This window comes from Melospiza georgiana, chromosome 4, assembly GCF_028018845.1.
Source record: "Melospiza georgiana isolate bMelGeo1 chromosome 4, bMelGeo1.pri, whole genome shotgun sequence".
NCBI lineage: Eukaryota > Metazoa > Chordata > Aves > Passeriformes > Passerellidae > Melospiza > Melospiza georgiana.
Genome location: NC_080433.1, coordinates 19,386,205 through 19,413,037, shown reverse-complemented (window position 1 = coordinate 19,413,037; position 26,833 = coordinate 19,386,205). Strand labels below are relative to the sequence as shown.

Below are 26,833 nucleotides of genomic sequence, written 5' to 3'. Positions count from 1 at the left end.
CCTCCATAGCAAGAGCAAGATCCATACCAATATGCATAAATTCTTCAGTGATATTTTCCAGTATATTTATACAAAAGAAAACTACTTTCTGGTTTCTGTAGTTTTTAATTACTTATTTTGCTTGTTTTCCTATTATTTTGTTTATGACTGTTGCTAATTAAAGTTACAGGAGAACTGAACTGACCAAATGGTCTGAAGCATCTACGTGTGGAAAAAGATGAATAAAGAGAAAAAACAACCAACTTTTAGTAGTGCAGCCACAAGTACTACATTTTATTGGGAATTTCTCCAGGTTAAATGTGCAGGCTCATCTAATCCAAACTGCTCTAACTGTGTAAACAATGGTTCATCCCTCCATTTTTAAGAAAGCTTTGCATCCTCCCAGGATGGACATGAACATCACAGTTGCAAATCCTAAATTTTATGGGTTCCACTTCTGATAAACATAGGTTAGTTGTAAGCAACTGAGAATTATTTAATATTTCTTTTAAAAACTGAAGATGTCTAGCATTTCACAAATAGACCCCAAACTCTGAGACTTAAATCCAAAACATTTTCACTTTACCCAACTGTGTTGTCAAAAGTAAATGGAAAGATTACCCAACTATAAATAATGGCATTTTTTGGCTGTACAGTAACACATGTGTCTCTCCTACTTCCAGGATCAACTTTGCATGGAAACTTGAGTAAAAGCTCCATGTGTCAAGAATTATTTTCAGTAAACAAAAATTAGGGAACATAAACTGTTACCATTTCACCAATACTGTTCTAAATACTTACTTCCCTTTCTCATGAACATTGCAAAATATTATTCCAACACACGCAACGTTACATTGCTTCCGGACGCTCGTGGGTTTGGTTCCTTCACAAAATTACACACAACTTTCAAAATACTCAATCCTACAATGTTTACATTGGCAGCTTAATCTGTCACTAATGCAAACCAAAGTCAAATGATTTATCTTAAGAGAATAAACAATGAGTATGGAAGGCTGGGACACGCAGCTGGCTTTGGGTTCTACACCAGTGATTTCTGCAAAAAGCTCTGTATTTTTTCTGAGAACAAAAGCTCTCAAGTACCAGACAGCTACTTGGTGTCACAGCAGAAGATCCCACAGTAAAACATAAAGGAACTAGAAATGCATTGCTAGACTTTAAAAACATTTTTCTCTTTAAAAAAAATTCTTCTTATACAAAAAGAGCTACAGTGCATGCAGGAGAAACAGAATATCTCCAATAAATTTTCATTTCACAAAGGTTAAGTACTTTGAGGAAACAAAGTTTCATCTGATGATTAGCACCAATAGACTTTACAAAGACAACAGCACCAATTCAAGATAGAATTATTCTCCAGAGTTAAATTCAAAGATAGTTACACCAGCAAAGCTGACCTATGGCAAGTATTTCTAGCTAAAAGAAAGATAACCTTGCAGATTTGGCCTATCTACCACTAAACTGACCTGCAGCAGCACAGCCACTTTAGCAGACAAGCATCAACAGCTACACAAACCTTCCAAGTCCATCAAGGCTCACTGGGTCAACTATGAGGTTGATTTCTGACCATGTTTTTCAAAAACAAACTAAAAAGATTAAAATTAAGTCTGTACAGAATCAATAGCATGAAAAATATTAAGACGAATATTCAAACAAACCATTAAATTGAGGATTCTAAAGGTATTTCAAAAGAAAGAGTTTAGAACATCTAGACTGCAATCCAATCAGTTCACATATCCCCATTAAGGAGTAAATGTTCTACATAAAACTTAAATCTTGCTTGATACAGAATGAGAAGAGAGAAAAGAAGGATCAGAAAATATCTGCAGAAGTCATCTAGTCCTAACACACATTTAGCACAGAAACAATTTTCAAGTTCAATGAGGTTGCTCAGGGCCTTGGCAAAGCAAGCTTTGCAAGTCTTGAAAGATGGAGAGCCCACAACCTGTGGGCAGCCAGCTCCAGAGCTCAAAGCCCACGGTCACAGTGAAGAATTGTCTCTCATGAAATGAACTGATGCTCACTATCTGTGACATTGCCCCTTCCCCGTTTGCTCTGCAGGTCTGGGAAGAGTCTGAGTCTCTCTTTATGCTGAAAGAGCCTGCAGGTTCCTCCTGAAGCTTCTCTTCCCTGTGCTGAACAGCACCCCAAAGCAGCCACACAATTAATGAGAGGATGGGTGCCTCCTCATTTGCTGCTGCAGCCCAGTGTGCACTTTGCTGCTGGGATTGTGAGCGTGGGTCACTGACAGCTCAGATCGCTCTCAACTTGGTGTGAAGTTACAAAGCTTCATTTCACAAAGTATATATTTGAGAAATTGAACATTAGATTAAAATCTGCACAACTTGTCTCTCTACATATAATCCTATGGCTATCAAAAACAGAACAAAAAGTGAGTTTTAATTATACTGCATATCAATATATTTGCACATCATATAAGTCTCATATGTGTGAGAACACCCCTGAGACTTCAACTAAGTAAAATGCAGCAAGGCCTGATAAGCTGCAAAGTCCAACTAAAGCATTACAAGATGGCATGTTTATATTCCATGTGCACACATGCCAAATAAAACTGCTGTCTTATTCTGCTGTATATATTCTGTAGTTTTAACTGTTGTATATACTCAGGAGCAGCAGCCTTAACTCTTAAATGTTGTCTTACTTCTTAAATGTAAGACAACATTTAATTCTTTATTTAACATTTAATTCTTTAATTCTTCAGCAACCTACTGACAAAATAAAACCTGACCTCAGAATTCAACAGAATTTGAGAGATGTTATGCAGATGTGCCAAAAGAGTTCTGTTGATGAGAACAAAGGATTTTCTCAAAAATATGCATTTCTTTTCTTACGTATCGTTTATATTATATTTGAAATTTGGTTTTTTGGGCTATGACTAGGCTATACATTCTAGTGAAATCATCTAAGGAAATAAAAAGCAGCAAGTTAATTTTTCTTTTAAATTAATCTGTAAGAAATCCAAGTAGCAAGATATGATTTCTCCTTCTCTCTGCCCTCTACTACATCTGGTTAGAACATCAGCCCAAACTCAAGCAGGTAACTGTTTTTGCCATGCCCACTCTCTTCCTCAATCAACTTTAGGTAATATCCACATTTTGCAAGACTCAAAAGCCTAGACTACAGGTTCCTGGTTTTTGAAACTGAGATTGTGTTACTATTTAAAAGATGTCTGACCTTTTAGGCTGTTGATCAAACGCAAATCCCACTAAGTTAAACGGGAGCTGAAGATAGACAGTAACATACGTCACGATTTCTTCATTTAGTAAGACTCCTAAATCTGTACTTAGTCTAACTTTAGACACTCCAGATTTGGTCCAACATATTTGAACAGCATCTGTTAGGAGGCTGGTAAAAACCAATCTGAAATTCCCCAGAGGGCCACCAGGTTTCCCAGTGTCTATATGCAGCGTTAGCGTTTTCCTGGAATCCCACAGTCTGGAACAATCTGAGATTCATCACCAAGATCTATTTTAGACTGTATCTGCATGCTGTTGCAATAAGCATACTTCAGATCAGCAAAGTAATCTTCTTTAATTAACTAATTTGACCTCCTGCATGGATTCTTCAGTTATACAGGAATAAGAAATTAAATAGTCTCCTGATGTTCAATAACCAAACTCTCAAAACTGAGAGCAGCAAAGCCTCTGAATAAAACACATTCAGGCAAACAGAAAGGCAAGAAAAAAATAAAAATCTCAGTAGCTGGGGGCAAACATACCTCTACCCCCACAATTCTCATTTTAAATTGCTTCCAAGAGTAGGAGTAAGAAAGAGAATGATTCCTTCAAGACAGTATTAGAAAGCTGACCGAGTTCTAAAACTTACTTTGATACCACTGTAATTCTATACATTTGCATGCTGCTTCATTTTGTGTGGAGTCCAAATTCAAGAAACCAAACCACACCAAAGAATCCCCAACAGACTGGCAGCTCAGTCTTGGACTGTTAACTGAAGTAACCAACATGTCCAGAATGCAACCCCATCCCAGACACCAATTCACACACAAATGGGCCAATACTCTTTCAGTTCTTACAGGTAAGTAAGGTAGGTAATACTGTACACATGACTATGGGGCAAAAAGGACACACAAGAGTTGGGAAGTTTAAATAGGTAAGGCCTCCCTGAACAGTCACTAAGAGTCTACAAAGGCTAACAAATCTGATTAAGTCATTTAAGCACCATCCCTCCCTTCTAAGTTTGAGCTGAGTGCTTTTGGCCAGCCTGGGTCTGCGCAACCCATTCCATTTTGTACACAGCACTTGTTACCAATGTACAGACCTTTACTCTCCCTAATTCAGCTTATCCTTTCCAGCAGTACTTTGTTGGTAGAGACAAAAGAAATATAAATTTTTATGCATGTCCTAAAGAATACACAACTGCATATTTTAAACAGTTTTGTTAAGTGAATCCTAGGTTTTCCAAGTGTCATAATAGCAGCTTCTTTGCAGTAAATATTTCCAATATTTACAATGCTTAGACAAACCCTTAGGAAAAGGGTTTTTCCATGGTGAGTCACAAACTATGTATTTTGGGAAACAGCACTTCAAGGACTGATATAACGCAGTAAGAAATTATGTGGGAAGACAAAAATCATCGATGTTTTCAGCTACTGAGATACAGAGTGCTTCCAAAACGTGTGGTAAAAGCTACTGAGATGCTCCTGCAGCCTCTTTTCCAGGAGAAAATAAAAATACAACTAGTATTTTTATATCTACTGAGTCAAACAGTTATTTCAAATATTTGGAGCACCTCTCCTATGAAGACAGGGTGAGAGAGTTGGGGTTCTCCAGCTTGGAGAATGCTCCAGGGAGATCTCACAGCACCTAAAGGTGCTTTTCCCTGCAGGAAAACTGGAGAGGGGCTTTTTACATGGACATGTAGTGACAGAACAAGGGGGAATGGCTTTAAATTGAAAGAGGGTGTGTTTAAATTAGATATTAGGAAGAAATTGTGAGGAACTGTTCCATTGCATGGAACAGATTGCCCAGAGGAACTGAGGACATCCCATCCCTCTTGAAGGTCAGGCTGGATGGGGCTCTGAGCAGGTTGGTCTACTGAAAGGTGCCCAGCCCATGGCAGGGGTGCTGGAATCTCATGATCTTTAGGGTCACTTCCAACCCAAATATTCTGTGATTTCCAGGGGGCTGTTTGAGCTGATGTCACACACAACAAATAGGAAAAGTTAAAAGCCAAGATTATATAAGGAAATTTGGCTACAAGCCATTTTTGGATTTTAATACAGTCATTGCTTACTAGGTTTATTCTTTCTTCCAGACAGAACAAACAGAAAAGCTTTTCTTACCATCACATTAGAGAACATTGACAAGATTCCCAAAGCTATTACTAATTATAATGATTAGAAGAAAATTGTGTGATTAATGACAAATGTTCTTTTCTTTCTTTTGTACATTTTGTTTCCTCCCCCTGTACCTTAGACACATACTCAGAAGTCTCTCTGCAGCTTTGGTCTCCCTCCTGAGCCCTGATTTTCCTGCTGAGGGAAGACCAGGGCAAGCAACTTGCTGCCCTCCAGCTCCACACTACATTTTCCACCCAGGCTTCCACACTCTGCTCTACTCCCCCTGCTGCACACTGACCTTCATAAGACCACTACTGAGGAGTGATGGATCAAGGCAGGGAGATATCCCTAAATCTGAGTATCCCTTCTTGCAGGAATAATTAAATATATGCTGAATTCAACACAGCACAAGTCAATCACTTTCAGTATTTCAAGAAAAGCATTCCTCTTTTGCAATCAGTTGATGAAACCTGAAATGATAGCTGCAACAACAGCTGTCAGTTTTAAAGTTCTTTTGATGTAAAATGCATTGACACCCTCTCCTGAATTTGGGAAAAATTTAAATCTGAGGAGGGTGAAAATTTGGTCTTGACTCTCAGATGAACACAGAAACAAAAGCTTCTATTTCTTGAGCAACAGTAGCTAAGGCATAAATTCCTTTTTATTTTTAAATGAGATGTATGTTTTATATTCAATGCACAAATAATTTTATTATAACCTTTGCATGCTCAATTTTCAGATTTATTTCTTTGCTGAATTCTTCACTTTTCTCACAAGCTTCTGCTCTCCCCAACCTCTCCTTTCACTTTTAACTGAAGAGGCAATGCTGTCACCAGGTTCAACCACAAGTTCATGTGACAGGTCTTCAGAGGCAGCTCCAACACGGGCCAGGAGCCAGTGTACAGGGTGCTGCAAGTTCTGTGAACACGAGCAGGTAGTGAGAATTGTAGTAAATTAAAGATGTAAAGCCAGATAGGAGTACAAAAGAACCAAACAATCTATGATACTGAAAATCTACACACGGGAAGATGGATGGATAGCTGTCAAACTTGTCAGAAGAATAAAAATAGCCATAGTTTTGCAGGAAGCATTACAATAAAACTAGATGTTTACATCTAGTGAAAGGCAATATGTGTGTAAGCAAAAGTGTTCATTTGCAGATGCTTACCTAGCATTTAGTTTTGGCTAATTTAGACTTCTGCTAAAAGAAGACAACATGCTTGCAACCTCAAGAGATGATCAAGAGACACTATCCACTCTCTTTAAGAGTTCTTAAGAGTCACTCACATTTTATGGAAGATGCAAAGAGGTCAGAGGAGGACAAGAATTTGAATCAACACAGGCTGAGGGATGAAGGGATAGAGAGCAACCCTGCAGAACAGGTACTGGTGGATGCAAAGTTGGACATGAGCTGGCACCCACTGCCCAGAAAGCCAACCATATCTTGGGCTGCATCAAAAGCAGCATGGCCAGCAGGTCAAGGGAGGTGATTGTGCCCCTCTTGTGACACCCACTGGAGTGCTGCACCCAGCTCTGGGCCCCCAATGTAAGAGGAGGACATTGACCTGTTGGACAGGAGGTGACAAAGATGATGAGAGGGCTGGGGTTGTTCAGCCTGAAATAGTTAAAGGGCCTTTTGATATTTCAAGTGATCTATCAGAAAGATGGGGACAGACTTTTTAGTAATGCCTGCTGTTACAGGACAAGGGCTGATGGTTCTAAACTAAAAGTGGGTAGATCCAGACTAGATGTAAGAAAGAAAACTTCTATGATGAGGGTGGTAAAACATTGGCACAGGTTGCCAGAGTGGTGGTGGATGCCCCTCGAAATATTCAAGGCCAGGTTGGATGGGGCTCTGAGCAACCTGATCTGGTTGAAGATGTCCCTGCTTGTTGCAGGTGGGGTAAACTGGACAACCTTTAAAGATCCTTTCCAACCCAACCCATTCTATGAATCTAAGGCATCAAAGGGAAGGGTGATGCAGTTCAAGAAACACAGTAGCAAAATTATTCATACAGATTCTGGGTAAAAGCAGGACTATATTACAGCCAGAAATGAGTCTTTGGCAAAGCAATAAAAACAGAAGGATGAGAAGATGATGGATGGAACCTGAGTTCCATTACCTTCCCACCTGAATGTTGTGGTGAGACCACACAGACCACATCCAGGCTTACCCACAGACTACAGGTAAGGGCTGAAGGGGAAAGAGGAGCCCTCCACAGAAGGCAGTGATGGCACCCTCAAGCTCTGATGACAGAACTTGAGCCCCAGACCCCCAAAACCACTATGTTTTCTTAGTTCTGCCTTTCCTAGAGGCAAACATGTTCTTTCACACTTCACAATACATTCAAAACTTTTTACGTATAGCTTTGTTCTTCTGTACTGCAACCAGAGTTTTTCTGGCCCTTTCTCTGACAAGTGAGGGAATACAGGAAGTCAAAACATGAGCTCTAGCATGACAGGTTAGATTGAGATAAATTTCTGCCAAGTAAATGCTCAGAACAGAAAGCAAGCCCTGTCTTACCAAGCCAAAAGGTGGGAAATGCACAGAAAGGACACACTAGACAACTGCTGCTGGATTGAAATTCAAAGAGAGTAAACTTGCTTCTAACTGTATCTGGCATTCAGCAATAGATTTCTTCTTTTTTTTCCTTTCACACTTTAGTTCTACCACAGGAAGTCTGCACACTAAACAAATTACAGGTTTGCAGCATTTAATCCTGTTCACCGTGATAAATGCATCTAATCTAATGGGATGATCTAATCTATGCTAGTGACCATTCAAATAACAAGTTCCTTTCCTCTCACATCCCATCTTCTGGTTCTTGGCTCACAGCTGCAAACTCTTTCCCTTCCCTAATCTTAACCACAGCTCTGCAGCTCACTGACTTCATCATGATCAGGTTTAAACTGCTACCTGGATGGTAAAGTAATCCAACGAAACCAGGGTATTTTCCTTACAGGTTAGTGACTGCTGGGCTTAGTCACTGCCAGTACTGCAAGTACCTGAACAAAGGAAGCTGGGGAACTGCACAGCAGAACAAGCTTTTCATGTCAGCCATGGTGGGCTCTTCCCACAGGACTGTCCTATGGGATAACAACTGCAAAAGCACAATGCCAGCCCTTTCACCTTGCACCCAATGGCCTGTGGCTCCCTAGTCAGTAGCAGCACCCATGTCCCAAGATGTGCTCATGATCCAGGGGAGCTCACTGCAGCACAGGAACACCCTGCTCTGCTCATGGGGCTGCCCCACCACACTGATCCCAAGATGTGCTCATGATCCAGGGGAGCTCACTGCAGCACAGGAACACCCTGCTCTGCCTCATGTGCCTGCCCCACCACACTGATGAGCCAGAGCTGGAGCTTCAGCTCAGTGGCACAGGGATCCATTCAGCCTGCAAATCTGCTTTCAGATGCATGATTTGTGGTCACCAGCTATTTCAGACTTACTCTTCATGCTGTCATAATAATTTCCTAGTACCTCTTTATGACTGCAAATGCTCTTTTCCCTATCAATGACCTACAACACAAACACAGAGCTTCCAGTAATGTATCTTGGTTTCAGTTTCAATAAAACCAAGTGACAAATAGCTGAACTAACAACTTCCCTACGTTAAATCCAGATTTATAGATGTATATATAGACTAAATTCATTATTGTTGCAGTTTGATACCCAATCTAACAAAACCCACTTGCATGTGGCAACAATAAATCCAAACATAAGGAATGAACCAGTCCTTGTGAAAGCAGAGGTGTGCTTAAATGTAGCAGGGTGGATAAAACAGTGACAGCACTGATTCAATGCTCCCATTTCACATTAGCAATAAGTAAAGCAACAACCAAGGGCCTCATTTGACCTTAACTGTTCAGGACATAATGTCAACATTTGTGTAATCAACCTAGTGCCCTGCTCTGACATATTAAGATAAAAGCTAGAAGTACCTCAAATAATGAGATCTTTATTTTTAATTATCCAATACCTTTAGGCAGCAATTGCAAATAAAAGGACTAGAAAAGAAATCTGGTTGACCTCCAGTTATTTCAATACTTGAGGGAAGCACAAAAAGGGCAAGTTTGAAGCACATGATGCCCCTTCAATTCCTAATAGATGTAACTTTTGCATGCAGCTCTTTAAGCTCTAAATGGTCCTATGTCAATGCAACTCTATGAATCTGGAGTGATAAAAAATACAGACAATGAATTTGTAGTTAGCTTACAAATTTAAAATAGCTTCAAAATTTTACTCCACCCCACAATTTTATCTATTTCTGTAAGAAGTCCCCTTCTACTAATGCAATTTTTTGGATTATACATGACCATTTTTCAAAGGGAAGTCAACTGCTTTAAAGGCAAAGTTAGTCTTACAAAATGTTTTCATGTGTATATATTGGCTTAAACACAGCATGACTTTCTTCATTATAAACACAATCTTCTCTCCCCTGCCCCCCACAAAGAGGCTTGACATTTCTATTGCACCAACATTATTATTACAGCATGCCACTGATCTTCCCCTACTTAATTCCCAGGAATCCCACACAGTTCCTTTCTATCTCTTAGAAGAGAGCTCAGTTTGTAATGCACAAGGAGAATTTACCCTTTTAAAATAGGTATTCTCAGTTTTAACCTCAGATACTTCATATAAGATAACACAACACTAACTTAACCACAATTGTTTGAATGTAAACTTACCTCTAAATATATTGAAGGTGGGTTATGCTCTCCTCCAAATTTGTCTAGCAGTGCTTCTATATGTTCTTGTGTCAATTTAATCATCTGTTTGATGTTCCACACCTAGAACAGAAAATATTTTTATTCATTAAAAGAAGCCTATAAAAGCTGTCCTAGAACAAAACAAGAATCTCTCAATATTTAGTAAGAGAAGTCCATAATAAAAATTTTAATTATCAATAAACAAGTGCAAAAGGCTATGCTGTTCATCCAGTAAAAGTTTACTTCTAAAATACACAGAAAGAATTTACATTTGGTCTTAAAATTCAGGACCCATTGAACAAACAACTTTCAAGAATGGTTTGCTTTTCTTTTTAATCAATCATGTTACATATTTTCCTTGCAAGACTTTGCAAACCAATTTCTAGAGTATTACAAAATTCAGTGAAGGAGTTTTTCTACTAAACCTTAGCAATGTGTGTTAACAATACTCACAATCCCATACCTAGAGTTCTATTCACATGGTAATAGGATCTCTTGATTTTAAAGAGCATTTTCCATGTCTCAACATCCACATTTAGTCTGTCCTGCAAGCTACAGACCTTGGACATGACCTGAAAAAGACATTTACCTCCTGTGCACAGAGATGACCTACAGCATTGTACTGTGAAACCACTCATGTTGCTACTCATTCTTCACAACTGGAAAGAGTTCACTTTAGGACTTGGACACTACTGCAAGGTGAACAGTATCATGAATCTGAATTTATACCTAAATAGGTGGCAAAGCACAAAAACAAGCCTTTAAATAATGCTACACTGATGTAAGAAGCAAGTCCAAGCAAAATCAGAAATTTATAGCAGAGGATAAGGGAGGAAGAGAGGAGAATTGCTCCTTCATACATACTGTTATTCTGACTACTTATCAGAAAAAAAATTATTCAATCAAGTTTTTAGAGCCATGATGCTCTAAAAAGCATCTCCAGGGTGCTTCTTCCAAAGACAGTTAAAAGATTCCTGTTATCTTTTCCAGTCTATCTCTTATCTATTTCATGGATTGTAATATGTAATACATAGTCTCAAGATCAGGTCTCAATGTACAAATTGTGACAACCTACCTCTGCAAAAAAACTCCATGCAAGTAATTTCATATTCTAAAGTGGGCACCAATAATAAGATGCAATCCAAGATGGATCAAAACAAATTTTAATATGTAAATTGAGAAGTTCACAAACAAACAAACTCTAAAATACTGAACTTGCACTTTGCACATCAACTTATTTACCCATTCTATTCCTAGGTATCAGTTATCTGCCAGCAATTTCCTGAAGTAAACTAACGATTGATTCACTTTTAGCCCAATTTTTTGAACAGATACCAGAACAAAGACTTCATCAAGAAGCTGCAGTTGAGCAAAAATAGTTTCCTCAGGAACAAGCAAACCAAACTACAAAGAGTGAGAGTGGGGGGATACCAAAGAATGTGCTACTCAAGTATTCTGTATGTAAATTCCCTTGAGGCAATGGTGGGAGTCAACTCATTTCTCAACTTGCAGTCATTTATCAGTGAACCTAGGACTGCCAACCAGCAGCAAAGAGAAGGTTTAGCAGCAAAGAGAGGGTTTTCTGTATTTGGTTAGTTTTTCCCAAGATGGCAAGAACTAGTTGTATGCTTGGTGAAAAAAACAAGCATGAATCAACACCATATCAATTAACCTGTTCAATATAAGGCTTAGAACATTTGCTCACCATGTAATTTGTAACTTGCTGTTAACCCAGGCTGCATGTACTGAGAATTCCTGGCAATCTCAGCAATTATCTCAGGAATACCAGAAATAGGTTCATTAGTACTTAAGGAAATGTCTATTTTTTGGTTATTCTGGCAATTTTACCCAGCAAAGGTTTTCCTCATGTAAATGAACAATTTACTACACTTAACTGCCTGGCAATGGGGAAGGTGAAGAGGAAATATTTTTGGCCAACAAAGCAAGACAGAATTGCAGGAGGATTTGAGGTAGAAAGAGAACTCTTTAGGTCATCTGATCCAAGCTCCTCTTCAAGCAGGATGCCCAAGACCATGTCCAGATGGTTTCTGAGTATCTCCAAGGATGGAGAGTCCACAGCCTCCCTATGGCTGTGCCAGTGCTCAGTCACCCTCACAGTAAAAACTTTCCTGATGTTCAGAAGGAATCTCTTTATTTCATTTTGTGTCCACTGCCTCTGGTCCAGTCACCAAGCACTGCTGAAGACAGCCTGGCTCCATTTTCCATCTGCCCATCATCTTTGTGGCCCTTCATTGGACACTCCAGCCAGCACAGTTCTTCCCTCCAGTACAGCCACGTTTATCTTGTACTGGAGAGCCCTGACCTGGACACAGCACTTCAGGTGAGGCTTCACCAGTACCAAGGAGAAGACCCCTTTGCCACATGAATTTCCAAATACTTTTTTTTCAATATCAACAATGACTAATTTCCCTGCTCACAGTATTTTCTATTTTGTGTCCATAACCAGAACCTTGCTTCTCTCTCCTCTTACCATAAAGATACCAAATAACAAATGTAACACCACCAGCAACATGCACAATGGAAGCATGTCATTTTGGAAATGTTGGCAAGAGAATCAAATAGCCTCCAACAAGGGCAGAGATCTTCCTCCAAAGTCATATCATAACAAGTGGAACCCAACTAATTTAGGCTGCCTAGCAAAATTGTGTGTGCCCCATACTTGACAATGGTCAAAGCCTGGTCAGACAGGGCTCTGAGCAACCTGGTCTAGTGGAAGGTTCCCTGTCCATGACAGGGCAGTTGAAGCAAGATGATCTTTAAGGTCCCTTCAAACCCAAACCATTCCGTGATTCTAAGATTGGCAAAAAAATTTTAAACTTGCTGCCAGCTACCAGCCTACAATAAAAATATCTTCACCTGAAGAAGCTGAAATTACAGTCTAATGGAACACAAAATTTCTCAGGGGAACCAAAAACATTGCCCTGAATTACCTAGTATGTATCTGTGCAGGAAACCAAGAACCTTGCCACAAGTGAACCCTAAAGGCAAACCTAATATGAATTCTATAATCTTAGAAAAACTCCTCATACATTTGAAAGTACACTGAAGGGAGAAGGAAATTTATCAAAGTCAGCCATAGCAACAAATAATGACTTGTTGCTCATAGAAATGGAAAAGCTATTTTGTGTGCCATATTCATCAAGTCTTCTGACAAGATGAGAACTTTCACAAATCTAGTATTGACTAGCATATTCTAGCCCAAGAACACATATTCTAGCCCAAGAACACATATGCCATAACAAATTTCCAAGCTTCACAATTTCCTTTTAAGTGGCAATTTGTACTGCTATTTACTTGGAACAAATTTACCTTCTGGCTTCCTGCATCTGTGAACATACTAAGAATTTTTTGTGATCCAGAGCAATCCTGAAGTGTCTGGCCTGAGAATGAACCCCTGTGCAGGCCCACTGCATCCTACTATGCAGGATCAGTTGCTACTTCAATTCAATTGAAGGAACTCAGGTCTTTTCCTCACTGGAACCCAGAACAAGTGACCTCACATGACTCAGGAAAGCCTGGTGCTGCCCAGCACAGCACCCACAGCTTCTGCCTCGCCACAACTCCACCATCCCTGCTGCCTTTTCACAGCCAGCAGCTTCAGCCCATCTCTCCTCCTTGCAGACTCACTCGTTCAGCCAACTCAGCTCAGTTTGTGTCACGAGCCCAGCCCAGCCTTACAGACCTTGAGCCAAGCCAGAGCCCCATCTTGGCTGTGCAGAACACCCTGGAACACCAAGTTCCTCAGAATTACATCTCTGGACCTCAGCAGCACTCACAGACACATATGTTTCTATAAACTATCCAAATAAAACCCAAATGTGCAAAAATGGCCTAGCAAGGGTCTCCCTGCCCATAAGCACATACATTCCAAGATAACACCAAAGAACTGCCTAACAACAGAGAAACCAAAACCATGGAATGTGGAATCCTTATATCCATCAGTTCCAGACCAAAGAGCTTGTTCCTACACCACAAAATAAACCCAAGTTTTTAAAGATTAAAGTAATCCCTTTATTCACTGTTTTTTAGAAGTAAAAGAAAACTGCCTGAAAGTTATTAAGAAAGAACAGACGTATCTTATTCTTATGAGCACTCCACAATGTTAATGAAACCCATACCTGTAGGAAAAAGAAAACATAAAACCACAATCATCAAGTACCTTACAGAAATACAAAAATTGATGCCAGCCTCAGAGACCGTTGCTGGAAACCTAAATGCATTTTGAAGTAAACCTGCAGTGCATCCAGTAGTGCCCACATGCAAGTCTGGTCCCTTTCCAGAGGAAACAGAATGGGGATCTGAGACACTGTTTAAACTGTAGCTCCATGAAAAAGTAATGAATCCTTTACAGCTTGGATAACCATATAATTTTTCCAAAAAAAAGCATCAAATAAATGTTTCTGGCCTATCTTGTAGCTTTAGGTTAAGGTTATTCTCTATCACAAGAGATTAGATTTGATTCTCCTTTTAGTGCTGCTGACACAAGGAAGCTGACGCAGGCTAACATAGACACAGGCAGCCAGACAACTGGAAATATTCCAGATATACTGGAATATATCAACTTGAATCTGCCTATTGTGGATAATTGTGCATTAATTTTGCAAATAAGCACTCCCTTACAATGCAATAAAGACAATGACCTATTTCAAGCCAGAGGCAAGTCAGATACAGTAGAAGCCCAAATCCATTCTATTCAGGGCAGACTATGGCTGCACAGACCACAGAGTATGTTGAGCCCCTGCACAGGATCCTAGGAGTCACACCAGGAGCCTGCTCCAGGGGCCCTCAGGGAAGGAATTACAGCACCAAACTCAAGAGAGCTAAAGAAGCCATTGGACAATAATTTCAGGGACATGCAAGGTTAAACCACAAAGTTATTTTCACATCCTTCGCTGCTTGTCAAAATGTGCAGTGCCTGAGACATCAAAAAGCAAACCTATCTTCATACTTTCTGCACCTGGCATCACCACTCAAATCTTGCAGAGAATCCCAACTCTAAGCTGTATGATTCATACTTGGTAGAAGACACTGAAAGTTCAAATCTATTCTGTAAGAAAAAAACTGCATTATTTGTCCAGGAACAGTATATCCTGCATTGGGATTATCACACTTGTGATGACAGAGAATACTCTCACAAAACTAACAGTGTAATTAAATAATGAAACAAACAAGAAATTAAGCATTTCATTTGGAAACTGCTTTATAAAGAGGACAAAATCATCAATACCTATCTAATACTATTGCAGTCAGTCCTTTCAGGCTTCTTTCTTACACCATCAATTCAATTGTTTGGTCCTCTGAGCAAGGATCCACTTTGTCAGAAAACACTGTAGAAAGCTGCCATGTATGAGACTGTCTTTAGCTGGACTAACATATCAACTAACTTGAAAGTGAGATGCTTGGGTGAAAGATGGACATAGGAATGGGGTTAATGCCAGGGCAGCACACAAAACCATTTGCATAGCATGATGCAGAATATGTGGGTTTGAGTTTCTACGCTGACAATCACTGCTGCCTTTCTTGCCCTTTGGTCCCTCCTTCAGGGACTCTTCCCCCTCACTCATCTCAGTCCCAGTCTCCTTCACTCTTACCAAGCTTGCTCCTCATTTCCTGCAGGCATGTGCTGGAACAAGCACAGGCAGTGGGATGGAGAGTCCTTGCCTTCTTCCCATACTCCAGGCCAAAGCTCCTCTCCATTCTCTGTGGAAGCTTCTCGCAAGCTGTGCATTCACCATGTTCATTTTTCCACTTTTCCTACTCCCCTGGCTCTTCATCCTCATCACATTTTCAACAGTGCAGTTAAAGTTAGTTTTAAACAAGTGTGACAAATAACAGCTGAAAAACTTCACTGAATTGAAAACCAGCCTGCAATGGCTTTCACATGAGGGTTTCTGCAAGTGACAGGAAGGTCAGCATCAAGCTTGCCTTTCCTAGTTCATATTGCCCAACTTTTTTTAATCTCAGCGAACCATTTTTATAATTTTTATTTATAGGTCCTTTAAAATGTCTGAGATAGCCAACAATAGAACACTGTCAAAGTCTGTATGTAGGCAGTTGGAAATGAGTCAGTAAAATTTACAACCACAGACAAATAAGTTACAGACAACAGTATCTACAGAAGTACCTGTAGCCAAGAGAAAAAGGACCTGTTATCTCCTTTTCCACAAAAGCCTATGAATGTATCTTTCTAGACTCATGACAAATGGCCTTAGGGAAGATGTACAAGACTACATTTAGCAAGGAAAATCCTCAAGAAGAGGTGCAGCATTTTCAGTACTACCCTGTCTGACAACTAGGATCATAACTAGGTCAATTAATACAGTAATGTGATCAGTGAGCATCTGCTGTAAGCACAGCAGTTAATTAAATATTAAAAAGGCTTCAAGATGAAAATCTATTTTCCATTTAACAGGTAGCAATTTTTATGAAGGAAAGACTAAGTTGTAACTAGCAGTGCCAGTTCCAGTTACATCTGACACTGCTCCTGTTGAACAAAACCATCTCAGCCAAAACCAAACACCCAACAACTTCCACCCCTCTCCAGAAAACTAGGCAACATCTGACTAACACTCAAGTATCAAAGTGCCATCTTTGAAGAGTTCACAGCAGAAACTCTCTCTCATATCTTTGCAAACCATCAGTTGCAACCAAGAGTAACCTATGTCTTAGGCTTTCATTAGTTCTAAGCACAAACTCAATTGCTCATCATTCAGCTGTACTCTCAAAGCCAAATAAACAGTCTTTCAGTCTGACAGGCCTTTGCCCCTTAAGTTGCCTCCTCTTTAACAAAGGAATTCAGACTTCAAGTGCTCCTTACATCTTATAAGTGCTTAAAAATATATTTTCAAATAAATTCAAAAACTGTAAAGGATAAAGCTCAGTGAAGTTTATTCTCTGTAGTTTCTCCGTAAGAATGAAGCCACCCAAGAGCCTTAGGCACTGACTGCTTTGCAGCTCACACCAGCCAAGATGGTGGGTGCAATTATCACATTGTCCTTGGCTATTTACCCCTGCTCTCTTCCTTACTCTTTCTCCATAACTTAAACCTTTGGCTGAACCCTTTGAGTACGCTAAACAAGTGAAAAATTGTTCTTTTTGTCAAGGTTAGCTTTCTGCCAGTCTACTGTGCTTAAAACAGCTTGGCAAAGGACCCAGTGATCCTCTCAGCTGGTGAAAGAGTCACCTTTGCTCTCTATAGCTCACACTTAGATGGATTCAGGCTACCATGAAACAGCAACCTTCCTGTTTAGGTTTCAATTCTCTTTCATTCTCCCACTTTTTCCATCACCTGCCATCTTTACTGCTTGCTGCTAAGTAGAATTTGCCTCCAAGAACTATAAAAAGGAAAGTTAACAAATGTTCTCTACCACAGTAGAACAGCAGTGTGTGGAAAAATAAGAGCTGCCTGTATCCCTCATTTAAATCATTAACCACCAGTTGCACAGCTAAATCTTTAATTCCATATTTTCATGGCTTTTGTGTTGCAGTACTAGTAGTGCCTGTTATTCACTTTGATACTAATGCAGCAGTCACGAGGATCACGCACAGACCGAGTCAGGAACAATTCCATGTGCTACATTCATGAATTCAACAACTTCTCCTAGACAGGAACGGGTTTAAAAAAATAAAAGAGGAAATAAACTACCTAGATTTTCTAACCCATTTAAGAGTGCAATTTTGCTTTAGCCAGGTAACTACCACAGAATCTCAATGACACTAAATCCATGCATCAGTGACATTTAAGAAAGATTATATGAAGACACCAGACTATTTCTCCGCACACCTAAAGCTGAAAAGTCACATTTGTAATGGAAAGCAAGCAACCAGGCAGCTAATTACAATAATTGCCTATAAGGAGCAAACACTAGTCCAGTAGAGCTCTTACACAGCTTTGGTCACATTAATTAAAATGACAAAACAAATAAACTCAGTTTCAGCTGAACTACAGAACTTAATTCTTCTCTCTCCTTGCCAGAGTACACAGCTAATTACACTAGGCACAAAAGATAATCAGTACCTATTTAAAAGTTCATATTATCAATCCATAAAATAATTTGTTATTATAAACTTTGCAATATTCCACCACTAAACTGTTTCTACATAGTGACTGCTGTCACTGTTTCCTACCAACTGATTAGAAAATGTAAAAGACAGCTGGAATTGTTGGATGAGTACAAATATACTCTGCTTGTTTAGAAATATTTGTGATCCAATAAAGAAGTTAAGGTATCCTATTTTTAACACAAACAGATCTCGAAAGCTCAAATAGAGCAAATGTTTTTTTCATTTTTAAAACACAAGTAATGTGCTCCTAGTCAAAGGAAACAGTCAAATAGGAACTGCCACATTCTCCTAAGCAGCATTCTATGTTCTATTCAGCAGACCACCCTGCCTTAGCAACCCCAGTACCACCTTGGAAAATGAAATTATTTTAAAGGTAGAACTGGCTCCTTGCCATACATTGTAGAATAGGAAAGTAAAAAAAAAACTACACTAACTACTTAACCTAGAATCTGGAAAAAGTTATATCAATTTTCAATGATTTACACAGGCTTAAAAATGTCACAAGAGACAGTACAAACTATATTCCAGAAGAATTATAGATTGCTTAAAGAAATCTTTGCTGGAAGCTGCCTCAGATGATACTAAGGACTCACATTTAAATCTACATTCCTTAAACCTATTATAGAGAATGTTTGACCTATTAAGTTTAATGAATAAATTTTCAAAACCAGATCAAAGACTGAGGCACCAATATACAACCATCCAGTTCTAAACATTGAGATACCTTCGTTATAATGATGTATTTTATTTCAGGTTGATTTTATAGTGCTTTTCATAAATCATAAGTGAACAAGTTGTACTAGAGAGAGAAAAACTAGACACACTATTCTGACTCCAGAAATGTCTACCTTCAAAACAAACTGAGATAAAGAGGAGGAAAAAAAAAATTAAGTTACCATGTCCGTGCTCCAAGTGTCAGAAAATGTTGCCTGAACACAATGTAACTGCATTTGGAGAGTTTTATTACTTACCACTGCATTTAAAATAGCTTTATTGATAATGATACAGTTTAAGAGGCCTCACTACATAACAAAGCAAGACATTAGAGCTGGTATCCTCACTTCTAGGGTCAAAAGAAAAAAAAAAATCCTAGCCACTTAGTTATGTAACACATTTTTAAACTAAGTTCAATCCTTCAATAACAGTCTTTTCTGCTTGTCTCCCAAAGAAAGATTTTAAAGTTGGTTTCATGCAGAAATTGAACTGCCTGTTCATGCTAAGCTTTGTGCAGGTATACTGGGAGAACTCACAAAAGTATTTCACTTGATCAGAACCTCAGAAAAATAAAAGTGCCCTTCAGTGCTCCACACTCATGATCTCCTGAATTTAACACTGATAGTGTGGAAAATTCCTTTGATACTGAGCACTATATCTGGCACTGCACAACAAGCTCCATTTTGAAGAGAAGTTCTGTTTTCTGATTTTAAATGCTCATGTTGGTTGGGGAGTGTCATGGCGTGATAACTGGCAGCACTGCTCTCTCAAAACTCCTGCCTGAACTGGCAGCACCTTCAGTCAAAGAGAAGAGCTACAAATTAGATTTTTGCCTGTTTTTTGCTATAGTCCACTTTCCTAAAATGTAATTAGAAACAGAATAAAGAAAGACATGGTTGCTGCTCCTCCAAAACTCACAAATGCTAAAAAGGTGCAACAAACCAAACACTTGCTGCAAGGAGCTTAAGCAGGAGAAAAAGAGAAGAAAAGGCACGTAATTCTGCATCAACCAGCCCTCTTTAGCAGTGGCCACAAAATGGAGAATCAGTTGAGTAAATACATATTGCAATGTCTTGGAAAGAAGCTGTGCACAGGAGGGAGGATTGGGAGGATTCCCTTGTACGCCCCAAAAGCTCAAGAGCAAGTGGAATAAAAAAGCTGAAGCAAGAGAACCCATATATTGCATGCTGACTTCTGTATCCTGCACTAGCTGTGAGAAAGTAGCTGTGTTCACACACAGATGTGTGAACAGTTGAAAATGCTGAAAACCATCTCACACCTCACAAGCGAAACACTGCACCCAGAACTCTCACGTGGTCAGGGCTGCTGGAAATGTACACGTGCTACACAAGAAGCTCACAGACTCCTTCACATCCCTGGCACAGCTGTGGCATGCAATCCCATTTCTGTAAAAGGCAGGCTCAGAAGGGCTCCAGAGACACCAAGGAAGGTTCTTACAGCCTGGGAGGGGGAGCTCAAGACCATCAAGTCTGAGGACCTAAACCTGACTAGTCCAGATATGGAAGTCTCTGAGCACAACTTCTCATTCAAATATATAAAATTCAGCTCCAATGGAGTTTTATGGGACAAAGATTATTTATAATAACCAAACAGAAAAGGGGACACACACACCCCATACTACCACTACTCCACCAACCACATTCTTTTAGTGTCTCACTTCATTTTAGAACTCACTGGGCGCTCCTCATGTTGAGGAGATTGCACTCATTGAGTTTGCAGAAAACCACTGCAGCAAAAGCAGCGCTGATTTCCTTCAGTACCGGTGAGTGGAGTCAGTTCAGGACAGGACCTGTGTGGCACCAAGTGGGCACAGGGGGTAGGTCTGGCTGAGAGGGGTGACCTGGGCACAGCAAAGGGCAAAACCTGCAGCTCTGGTGTCACAGCACCATTTGATTGACCCAGCTCAAACTGCAGGGACAGGGAGCAGCACCCACCACAGGGACTACAGTTATGACAGGGCATTTCTGATACATTGTACATTTCACCACCCTCCAGAAGCCAGCTTCAAACTGAAAATAAAACTTGCACTTAGCCAAAACTGTGTTTCAGAAACCCCCCTCCATTAAACCTGAAACACCTTCCTTGGGAGGCTAGACTGGAAGAGAATTAGTAATTCCATAATCAATCAAAACCTCCTTTTGTTTCTCTTTTAAGTACAAATAAAATTAGATTTCTTTCTAAATCAAATTCCCTCCAAAATATTTGATGCATTCAAATTTTTTGACAGATATAACAATTAATTAACGTGAACTACAGATTTGTGACAAAGTGGAATATTAAAGCCTTAAGAAAACTTGGGGGTTTATCAGTTTATGTTAAAAGATAGCTGCCATCAAAAGATATCTGCATTAAAAAAAAAAAACAAAAACAACCAAACAAAAAACAGAGCCAAAACCCAAAATGCATTTGGTCTACAGTATTTTTAACTTCATGCAACAAAAGAGTTGCCACTCGTAGCTAAACAAGTGTCAAGAAGGGTATTATTAGAACAGCTTTAAAAATAAGAGGTCTTTGAGTTTTAACAACTACAACAAAATATAAATGGGAATTAAGAAGCAAGACTGCAAGTCAGGAAAAAAAAAAATAAAAATCAGCACTTAACATTTTGTTCCCAACCAGTTTGTGGATATCCACAGAGATAAGAAACAAGCTTCCCAAGACATCATAACTTTCCAGAAGGAGCCACCACACTATTAAGCAAGTTTTGTGTAATCTAACAAGCTACCACAGGACAGAGCTGTTAATCCTATTCCCTTTTGGGAAAAACACCTCAAGTAGAAATCTCTACTATCCCTAGTAAACCTAAGTATTCCAAGGTTGCGTTCTAGCGTTCAATCCACCTTGCCAGAAATAAATCATAAAAACCCTAAGGAAAAAAAAGATGAGAGGTTACCAAAATAATTGTCTTTTTTACACCTGGAACAACTTTCCCCATCACTCCTGATGTATGTTTGCCTGTTGAGGTGACAGTCCATTAATGAACAGTCCATTAATGAGCCTATTTATAAGTTCAGAATGTCTATTTTCATGCTTCACTATTCCTAGCCATAAAGAACAACATCTCATAGTAACATGGAACCATCTCCTCTGCTACCACATAAACTCACTACTTCTGGCAGTAACCATCACAAGCCTGGCAAACAAGTTATTTGCATTCTTCTTTGCATCAGATTTGACAATTTCCATGTCTTTTCAACAACTTCAGATTTGACTGAGCCTTTGTTCAAAGCTCTGACCTTCCAGACTTTCTATCACTGCTAGTATTCTGCTCTAGACTCCCCTCAGCCAGACCATGCATTTCTCAAAGCTGTGACCCAAAGTCAGACAGGATTAACCATGGTCTTTCCCATGCTATGTAAAAGAAACAACTATTTAACTTATCTTCTGAATAAAGAATAGCTAATAAAAGCTAATAAAGAACATCAGCTACAAGATGCTTCACATCCAGCTCCACTTTAACTTGTCCTCACAATTAAATGGGGTGTCATTCACAGACTATGAAGTTACTTCACTCACTGAATACTAATGCACAGAAATGTAATTGAGATTGAACATAAAATGTATTCCCAAAACTACAAAAGCAATGAAGTAAAAAACCACTCATATGGTTTCAAGCTTCCAAATAAGTAGCATGTTTACTATTAAACTCTTTAGAGAAATAGATCCTCTAATACCCAGCACTATAAGTTCCTTAAATGTTACTGCAACAAAATCAACCCCGCTTTTACTTCACGTACCTACATTACATTAGGAGAACCCATCACTTACTTCATATTGTAAGGTTAGAGGTGGATTCTATCTTCATTTTATATATCTTTTCCATTCTATCTTCATTTTATATATCTTTTCATCCATTCTCCATTTTACTCTTAAATCTGTTTCATAGGATTAAGGTTTCTAAATTTATAACTAATATTCATGCAGGATAAACTCCGGCATTGCTGCCTAGAAAACAACCATCCAGCAGCTCAGCCCCTCACTTCACAGCCTTCAGAGTAATTTTTGTCTTACAAAGAGCAGTTTAGGGTACAAAGCTCTGAGTACAGAAAATCCCATTTGAATTATTTAATATTGGTGTAAATAATCTCTAGCAACAAGAGCAGAACCTTTCCTCCCAGCTGTCACACACTCCTTACTGTATCAACAGCGCTGTAATGCTCTGAAAACCTTCCATCCAAACAATCTCTTGTCCTGAGAACTCATGCTGGGGAAAAGCCAACCTCTGCGCCTGCAGATTCCAGCTCTCAGCCGAGGCCTCCCAGCCCCAGCAACCAAACTGGGAGTGGAAGAGGAACAAATTTCCCATAAATGCACTTGCCCCTACTCTTCCCAAATCCTTCTGTCTCCAAGAAGTAGCCCTTCCCTGTATCTTTTTTATGACTGCATAGACAACCACCCTAAACTACTCTGAATTTTTATATAGGGGAAAAAAGATTTAGCAATACCCAGAAGATTTTTAGTAACAGCACTTAGGCTACCCAAGCCAACTTTTAAAGGTAAAAATTCACTATTTGATTAAGAACTGAGTTGAACAATATGGCTTAAATTTGTTTTTCAAAGCCCCAGCCCCTGAGAATTCATAAGGGACAGTGAAGTAGCTGTAACCAACACAAGGCACTCGATTACAATCTCAGTACAAAACATCTCGTTTACCAGAGGGCTCTAACATACAAGTAAGGTGTGCAAGATACTTCAACATCTGTCAGAAGTTCTTGTCTGCTCCCCTTCTAAGAGCAGAAACTGAGTGCAGGACTGAAGGTCTGCCTTCTGGAAACCAGGACTGCAATTCCCTAAAGACTGTAGGAGCTGAAACCTTTTCAGGTATTGCCTTAAATAAGTAAGGTCATGCTCTTCGACAGGCTTCCACTGCAAGGTTACCTCTAAAGCCCGGGTTTACCTTGTCTTGAAACAATGAAACAAAACACCAGAACAGGTACTTACATTACAGCCATGAGTCAGTTACACGCACTTCAGTATTTCTCTGACTTATGGCACTTTGAACTTGCCTTACACTTTAGGTTGGCTTCTTTTAGAATGAAGGGTAGTTTCCATTTTAACTGTGTCAGCAATTGTTTGGGCTTGAACTCCATTAAGGTATAGGCTTAGGTGAAGTAATAGGTGCACTTATACAGTAAACAAAACGTAATTACCTACAACTCGAGGAAGAACTTGTTAACTACAGAACAAAACCACATCAGAAAATAAAAACTCTACAACCATCTCTGCCTTGAGACCCATGTGTTTGAGTATTTCCAAGGCAGAAGAAGTTTGCTTTTAAATAATACAAGACTGTCCCCCACACACTTCCTAAATACTTACACCTGACAAGCCATCAACCCTCCTGCTCAGCAGGTGCTCCTCGTGCTGGACCACTTATCTCTGCCCCATCCAGGATGGAAGCAGGAGCAGCCACACTATGTAATTTACCCTTTGGAATCAAACCTAATGACTGACACAGTCTCAAACATTTTTGAAGTTCAAGTGACTTAGAGCAGTTTCACAAACCATCCCTTCAGTGTGAAAATTGTTTTTCAAAAAATATTCTTGCCTCCTGCCACTGCTTTTCCCTCTCTCCTCTCCTATACTTCAGTTTAAGCAGCTCAGTTGTATTGTGTTATTATTTCAAGGGCCACAATATAAACCAGTTATTGGATTAATTCCATATTTTTTTTAAATGCCAGAAATAACTGAGAAATTCAGAAGCTTTTCAGCCTCACTTTGCTGCTAAAAGCATGCGTTTGTTAAGCCCACTCTTCAGGTGCCTGGGTTTCCCAACCAGCTGAGAGTTTCTCCTTACTCAGGGAAGTTCAGACTGGACTGGCATTACTCAAGGTGTGTAATCACCATGCTGGGTAGGTGTAAAATAGATGTGTACTGCTGAATTCTGCCTACCTTCAGCAAGCAAGTAAGTCAGGAACTCCTCAAGATGAGAGAATCAACCTCACATCTTGCAAACATCCATAGGGACAGACTCTTTCCCTACTTCTCCTTTCAGGCCATCTACCCAGCACTTCTCAAACTTCCCAACCCACTAATTCCACTATAATCCAGTATGCTATTAATAAATAAAATGGATAAATAAATCCCCCTCCCAATATTTGGGGATTTGGGAATCAAACTGGACCCCTCAGAGAACAGCTGGTCCAAGCCAGCTCATTTTCCCAGCTGGAGGCTGGAAAGGAGAGGCTCCCAGGTGGGCTGGGCTCCTCGCAGGGCCCCAAGGCTGCTCGGAGACAAGAGGTTTCCCACCGACTGCACAGACACTCCAGGGAAAGCTGAGCCGAAACACTCTCCAGCCGGTGAGGCTGAGAACAAAACAGCAGAGCTTGTGGCATCTGTATTTACCTCCAGAACAGACTCGAGGCATGGCATCTGGCAGGTGGGTCTGCCTTGGATGCCTACAGCGCTCGAATCTGCGAAGCACCTTGTGTTGTTGCCGCACAGTTTATTCACCCTTTCGAAAACATTTCGGAAGCGTTCGCAACTCGCACTTCAGCCCCAGCAAAACAGGTAGTACCGCTCGCTCCCCGTGGGATTGGGAAGTTAAGTAATAAGCCCCAAAAACACAGGAAGTATGTAAGAGAGACACCGAGCAGAGGCCTGACATCCTCGCTGCCTGCACGGTGCCCTGTCCGTTAACATTTCCTAAGACGCTTTGTGCAAAAAACCTCCACAAAAGGCACGTCCGCAGACCGAACCGAACCCAGCCTCGGCTTTAAAACGCATTTCGAGTGCTTCAAAGCCATCGGGGGGAAGCGATGGCCAAACCCCGCACGGCACCTTGGCGGGACGCGGCGGCTCCAAGCGGGGCTCGCCCTCAGCCCGGCCGGGCCCCGCGCCCTCCGCGCCGCGGCCCCCGCTCCCTGCCCCCGCCGGCACGGGCCGCCCCCGGCACGGCCGGGCCCGAGCCCCGGCGGCGGGCGGCCGCCGCGTGGCCTCACCTCCTCCGGGATGGCCGGGTCCCCGCTGCCGGCCCCCGCGTAGCCGGCGCCGAGCGCGGCCGGCTCGGGCTCCATGTCCCCGTTGAAGAGCGAGGCCCCCTCGGCGCTGCCGCCGCTGCTCAGCGCCGCCATCTTGGGCCGGAGCGGCGGGGCGAGGGCGGGGCCGGGGGCGGCCGCGTCCCCGCCACCGGGGCGGCCCCAGCCGCGACCCGTAGTGCGAGGGGCGGGCGGCGAGCGCGGTCCCGGCCCGCTCCCAGCGCCGCCGGCGCGTCACGGCCGGCCTCGTGACGTCACACAGAATCGCCGCGGCCACGGCGCATGGGCCCGCCTGACGTCACCGGGAAGCACCGTGACGTCACGGCGCGACCGCCCCGTCGCCCTGGGAACTCGGACGTGGGCTTGGCCCCGCCCCCTCCCCGCCCGCCGCCGCCGCAGCGCCCCCTGGCGGCGCGGGAGCGCAATGGCGGCGCCGCCCCCGCCGGGCCGGCCCCGGGAGCGGGAACCGGGAATGTCGGGGCAGGAGGAGCCCCGCACAGCACAGCCGGCGGCGGACCGGGTTAAACACCGCTACCGGGGGCTCTGCGGATCCTTCCCGGCAGCGGGGAAACCCGGAGTGCCGGCGGAATCCAAAGGAGACCGAAGGGGATGCCGGGCATCCCTCGGCAGCGCTGCGGCTCTGGGGTGAATCCTCCCCGACACGCCGCGTGCGGCAGCCACAGGCACGCTGAACACTGCCAGGGTCACCTGCGGGCTGTGACCCCGCTGATAACTGCGATAATGGATCCCGGGATCGATAGCACAGCGTGGGTTCCCACTGACAGCCCCTCAGGCCCTGGCTGCCCCCGCTGTGCTGTGCTCACACAGCCGCTCCGCGCCAGGGAAGGGTCGGCTCTGGCTCCGGACCTGCTCCGATGCCTGGCTCTGACCTGGGAACCCCTTCTCAGGGACACCGCTGCTGTCCCCAGAGCGCTCCCCCCTCCTGCCCGGTGCCATCGCTCCCCACACGGGCCGAGTGCTCCCATCTGAAGCCTCGAGCTGTGCCTAATC

At 41.6% G+C, this 26,833-nt stretch overlaps 1 protein-coding gene across 2 annotated transcripts in view; it reads right to left on the bottom strand.

The window, feature by feature from the left end:
- BRAF (B-Raf proto-oncogene, serine/threonine kinase) overlaps positions 1-25,918 on the bottom strand; it is a 77,919-nt gene extending 52,001 nt beyond the window's left edge. For both annotated transcript variants that reach the window (XM_058022309.1, XM_058022308.1), the window contains exons 1-2: positions 25,787-25,918; positions 10,005-10,106 (exon numbers count right to left, since the gene is read on the bottom strand). In XM_058022309.1, coding sequence (XP_057878292.1) covers positions 10,005-10,106; positions 25,787-25,918 — 234 coding nt within the window. The remainder of the gene's footprint in view (positions 1-10,004; positions 10,107-25,786) is intronic.
- Positions 25,919-26,833: the final 915 nt, after the last annotated feature.